The 5,487-nt window shown below is 50.0% G+C and overlaps 1 protein-coding gene across 1 annotated transcript; it reads left to right on the forward strand.

The window, feature by feature from the left end:
- Window positions 1–1,956: 1,956 nt before the first annotated feature.
- On the forward strand, window positions 1,957–2,432 carry FTJAE_8124 (uncharacterized protein; the record flags this gene model as incomplete). The annotated part of the gene is made up of 3 exons (XM_037354908.1): window positions 1,957–2,045; window positions 2,123–2,285; window positions 2,328–2,432. 3 exons carry the CDS (start codon window positions 1,957–1,959, stop codon window positions 2,430–2,432), a joined length of 357 nt encoding a protein of 118 aa, XP_037204824.1.
- Between the last annotated feature and the right edge of the window lie 3,055 nt (window positions 2,433–5,487).

Below are 5,487 nucleotides of genomic sequence, written 5' to 3' on the forward strand. Positions count from 1 at the left end.
TGTGACAGAAAGCATACTGTTAGTATCCGTACATACGTACGGAGTACATCGTTTCCAATACTCTGGGACACCTGGCCCCGGACGGTAATGTCCCCGAATTATTACAGACTCCAAACGGAGCAATTGACATGTTTGCTTATGAGGCTCCATACCCGCAGGCCAATGTACAGAACCATGCGATCTTCTATCTAGCCTCGGGCGGAAGCTCGACGTTCCAGAAGGTCCCAAACCGTCGGTGCGGAACCCTTCGATGGTCAAACTCATCTTGGACAGGTGAAACACTTCAGTGATGATATCAATACTGCACGCGATTCATGAGTGAAATCCAGAACACACTCAATCTTGGCATTGACAATAGCTTGTGGTCCTCCAACCTTGTCTCGCCTTCTTACGGCTTCCGTTGGATGTCTCTGATACGAATGTTTCTACCCGTGTTTCCGCCTCACCATCAAAAACTCAACCTTGGTTTGACCCACTATACTCGATCATCTCCTCTCCTCGAGCGAGGCTCGAGAACGACGCGACGTTACGGACCAGCGTACGGACTAGACGAAGTAGTGGATAACTGATAATTTCTAACCTTGCCTATTATGAACGGCAGGACCGAATTGTGACCGTCGGCCGATGCCAGGATAGAGCTTCGGGTTGTGTCCCATTGGCCAGCATAAGGGTATCCCCAATCCTGAAACCTTAGCTGATGCACAAAGTCGCTGTGCCTGACTGTGGTGCTATGCTTTGGGGTTGCATTAGCCAGGAACAGTTCATACGAGGATGCTATTATGTGGGATAGTGCATGGATCACTTGCTCAAATGAGCACATTGGACGCATCCCCACGCACAATCAAAGCACAAATCGACTTCTCATTTCCTGATGCAAGCCACATATGCACAAGCACCTGGGCTCGCACATGCACACGAGGATCCATATTTACTCAATCCATTCTGATGTTTTAGTCCCAAGATGGACTCGGTCTTGTCCCTTGTTGGTCAGTACTTGTGCGTCCTTATGCATCCGAGCGCCCGCTCGATGTACTGTACTGTACGTCTGTTCAATCCTTCAGATGCAAAGCCATACAAACCTTCTCACACGTCTCACTGAACTATTCTCCGCAAAGACGCTTGCCCATGCCATATTCCTGAAGATCTTCACCACTAAAAACTCGTCATTATCTTTCTGCCGGCTCGGAGCCGCCACAGACTTTAGGCCATGATCATATACAGTTGTTTCGTTTGAGCAATTCCTACAGGTGCCTCCGACAGCACTTGATGTTCACATCATTCCCGCAATGTTCTTTGATAAACAGAGCATCTCAACTTTCCTCTCAGGTATAAGTCATCCATCAAAATAGCCTCCAACAGCTGGGCAGCTAACGATTCTGGGGTGCCTGCTAGGTCCTCAAGGATCCGTTGACAGCTCGGGTCAGCTCTTGTAGGTGAGTTCGTGTCGTTAGTAGGGCGACCCCCTCGTTGGCCCATGTCGACTTATTGGTGGCAACTCTTCGTACCTTGCATGACAACGTTCCAATCTGATGCAGAAACACAACAGGCAGGGCTTTTTCCCAAGCGACCGCCACCGTTATGCAGGAACAAGAACAAAAGCCAATTGTGGCTGTCACACAAACGGTTTCCTTGCAAGCCATTTTGGTAGAGTATACGGCTTTGTACCACGGCCAAACATATTCAGACCTCTCAGATTGCAAAAGAACAAGGCCCTACCTTTGCCTAAAAGGCGGGCGGCGCATCGCATATTCCTAGATCACATCGAAGTACAGATATAGCTCAGTAGAAAGAGATCACCAGCTATGTACAAGACAGCAAAACTGTCAGGGTCTATTCCAACGTAGCTGTTTATGGTTTCTGGCCCAACCGAAAAGATTTCCCAGCGCATCATTGTGGCCTATCTTAAGCGATGGCCCTAGAAATGCAAACAGCAATCAATATGGGCCACTTGCAAACATGATTAGTGGCAAGCTACTCGATTGCGTTGACTATGTTGAAGAGTTTGGGGCTATTGGGCCGCCCGTCAGTCGACTACCTCTGTGCCAGTACTGTATGCTCGCCCGGGTTATCAGCTCCGCTGATCCTCTTTGTGGGCCTTTTGCAGACTCTCTTCACCTCACAGGTCTCTGCAAGAGCGTGCTCTGAAGCTATCGACACCGCCGTCGTGCAGAGACCACAAGATGGCACAGGCCCTCAACATTGAGGGCATCGACAGCTCCATCGTCTTGCTAGTGGCAGGCTCTGGTCTCGCGGAGCCGGGTGTCGACATCCTGGTGCAGCAGCGGGTGGGTGTGCAAGCTTGGCCGAGTTAGATACATATGTATCAGTGGGAGCTAACCACTTTTGAGAGCGAGGCAAAAGAGAGGATCCGACGTGTTGGATTCGTTTTGTTCCGCGAGCCACCAACTACGCCTAACCGCCCCAGACTGTAGGCAATCTGAATCCGTGTCCGCGGCTGCCAGGGCTTGTGAGAGAAGTTCTCGCATTGGGAATCCCAAATGCCTTTCCACTGTGGCGCAATATTCTTGAACATGTATTTTCTCTCAATTGACAAAACTAGCCACCGGTGTTCGTCTGGAGAAGTGTACATTCAAGGTGTGTAGTCGATTCTCACAATGAAACCTCTCAACACATCTGTCGATACCATCATGACGTCCGTCCCAGTAGAGCGTCTCTGGGAGGCGAGTTGCTTGGCTTCACCTGGGCCTAGGTCGACCGTACCGTCTAGGAGTGGATGGGACCCTGATGGACGGTCGAACCAGGGGTGTCCCCGGTGGTGCCACTCTGTCAGGGGGCCCCCTGTTTCGAGATGGACTGGCGGGACTCGTTGGAGATTTGGCAACGGCCCGGATAGGTAGCCGTGTGGCCAGCCAGTCTGGATGATAAGGTCCCCGGAGACTTAGGCTGTAATAATCCCTGTCCTCCGGCCTTTGGGACGCTCCCCGGATTTCAGCCCGGCCAAATACATACAGTCTCGAACGAATCAATATGCTGGTTGTTCAGCCCGGACCCTTCCTACTGGCATGATTCTGGAAGATCGCCTCTCAGGACTCAGATTGTTCACATATGTATCCGTACAGACAAGTGCCTGACCTAGTTTGGTGCTAGCCAGTCCCAAAGAGTATCGTCGTCCCGTGTTAATTGACCAGAGTCAAATCTATAGTTCAGCTTGATGAAAATCATGAGCTGATGCTAAGTGGCTACGTATGAACGACCCGTCCAGGCCATCTCATAGCTCTCGTTTTTGCTAAAAGGTGGTGTCGCCGTGGGAAACCTCTTGGACTGGCAGATATTCGGTGTGAGACGATGCCTGAATTATCAGAGGGTAGTAAGAGGATGCCAAATACTGATCAACGTTTGTCTTACGTCCCCAGCCAGCCAGGTCCAGGACACCCGGCAATCCAATGCGTTCATGCACCCAGGATGAGAATTAGTGGGGGCTGCCTTGTCACACCCGCAGCTCTTCAAAATTGGCTAGACCCACGATGCAGGATCGGATGTGCCTGGAGGCTGGCTGGTGGTGATACCGGTCGTTGTACATGGACGATTCGATTTGACTGTTGCGTTTATATCCGTAAAAGTCGATATGAATGAATGGATGGCCCACTGGACCGCGAGTCATCTCAAGAGCGTGATACCACAGAGATAAAATGAGAGCGTCTGTGTGGAGGACGGACTGGAGAAAACTTCAAAATCAGCTGGTGGCCGGGGTACCCCCTGGCTGGATAATAACCGGAGCCAACGCTAGCTTACCTTGTCCAAGACGACTGGCCATTCCGCCGACCATGTCCTTGGGACTTCTCGAAGGTTTCACATCGCACCCCAGCATCGCGCAGGATCACACCTCGACGCTCGAGAAGATGAACTGGTTCGGATTGAGTTCTATCGATCCATGTTGACGATCTACGACGGTATGTATGTATGTATGTATGTATGTATGGAGCGGGAGGTCAAGAGCCTCGGTCCATCCGAGTCAAGCAAGTTTCTTTTGTGGTTTGTTTGATGCAAGACATTGTGCATTGCTGTTGATGGAGGAGCACTTTGAGCTTCACCATTTTGACCACACACAATCCACATCATGACAATAATAGATCCTTCCGGTGTACAGATACATACCTACGTGTGATACGAGCGAAACACGGATACAGAGGCCAAAACGAAACAGCGATTCTGCCTCAACCGTATCCTTCAAGCCTTTGGTCGTTGGTAGTGGTACAACAGTCTACAATGCTAGTACGGCCTGTCAATGTGAGTAGTCTGGTGGCCTTTCCGCCAACCTTATCAACCGACACCGCACGGTCTTGGACATGGCCTCGATGAAAGCTGCCAACCTACTAACCCACGTGGAACAAGCCTGAGATACTGTCGGGGTCGAGGCTCCGTGCGTGACTTGAATCTACATACTGCGATGAATTGAATGTGATTGGGATGTATGCTTCATGGGACGCTCGGTATGGATCGAGAGAGGTTGAATTGCCTAGCTACTACAGGTCAAACAGCCTCACTTTGTTGGACTATAATTTGATGTTGCACCTGCAGAGGGTCCGCAATTTCGCATCATTATGGTTGATGAATCAAACGAACGCGACGCTCACCTACTAATGATGCATTAGTGTGCAGCAATCACTGAATACAGTACAGACATACATTGATACCTCGCGCAAGAGGCAACGGTTTAGCTTGCGATGTGATGTATGTGGCTATGTGCGTGCTGCAATGATCTGCCACAATAAAAAAAAAGTTGAATTTTCAAGGATGCGAAAAGACGGAAACAGATCCCGGTGGCATTTCTTTTCATGTGACAACTACCGACAATCGGAAGGGGGAAAAAAGAAAAGAAAAAACGCAACGTTTTGGTGGTATCACGCTCTCAAGGATTGATACTTTGCTACATACCATACCATACCGCCATAGTCTAGCACTCTAGCCCACAAGCATGGCATGGGGGAAAAAGCAAAGCAAAGAGAAACGGCTCGTCACCTCATTGCAAGCTTTTTCTGTTTGCCTCTTGCCTCTGCCCGTCTCTATCTGTACATGCCATGGTACGTCCCTCTTCTCTCATTCTCATTCTCACTTCTCACTTCTCACTTCTCACACCGCATGGAAGGGCAGTGTCTGTCTCAGGTATGGGTGTATCTGGAGTACAAGTAGGTGGAAGATTGATTGCCTTGCCTCCAGGTCTGAGTCTGAGTCTGAGTCTGAGCCCGCCAGTCCGTCCCACCCCTGGCGAGCAAGCATATGAATCTAGGATTCTCTCGCTCTTATTATGCGTCTATGCGTTGATGGCTCGCCTCTGTCAGAGTCAGACCTAGTAGTCAATAGGTGCCTGTGCGTGATGGGTCTTTACGAACGTTCTTCATGCCTTTGCCTGGTTCTCTGAGACGAAGCGGAGGCTCGATACGACGATGCAATTCAAATCAAAGTCTGGCGAACCCCGAATATTTCAAAATAGCATGATGACTTGGGCCAGTCTCGGGATAATATGGC

The sequence above is a fragment of the Fusarium tjaetaba genome, assembly GCF_013396195.1.
Source record: "Fusarium tjaetaba strain NRRL 66243 chromosome Unknown NRRL66243_c0000170, whole genome shotgun sequence".
NCBI classification, from domain to species: Eukaryota; Fungi; Ascomycota; class Sordariomycetes; order Hypocreales; family Nectriaceae; genus Fusarium; species Fusarium tjaetaba.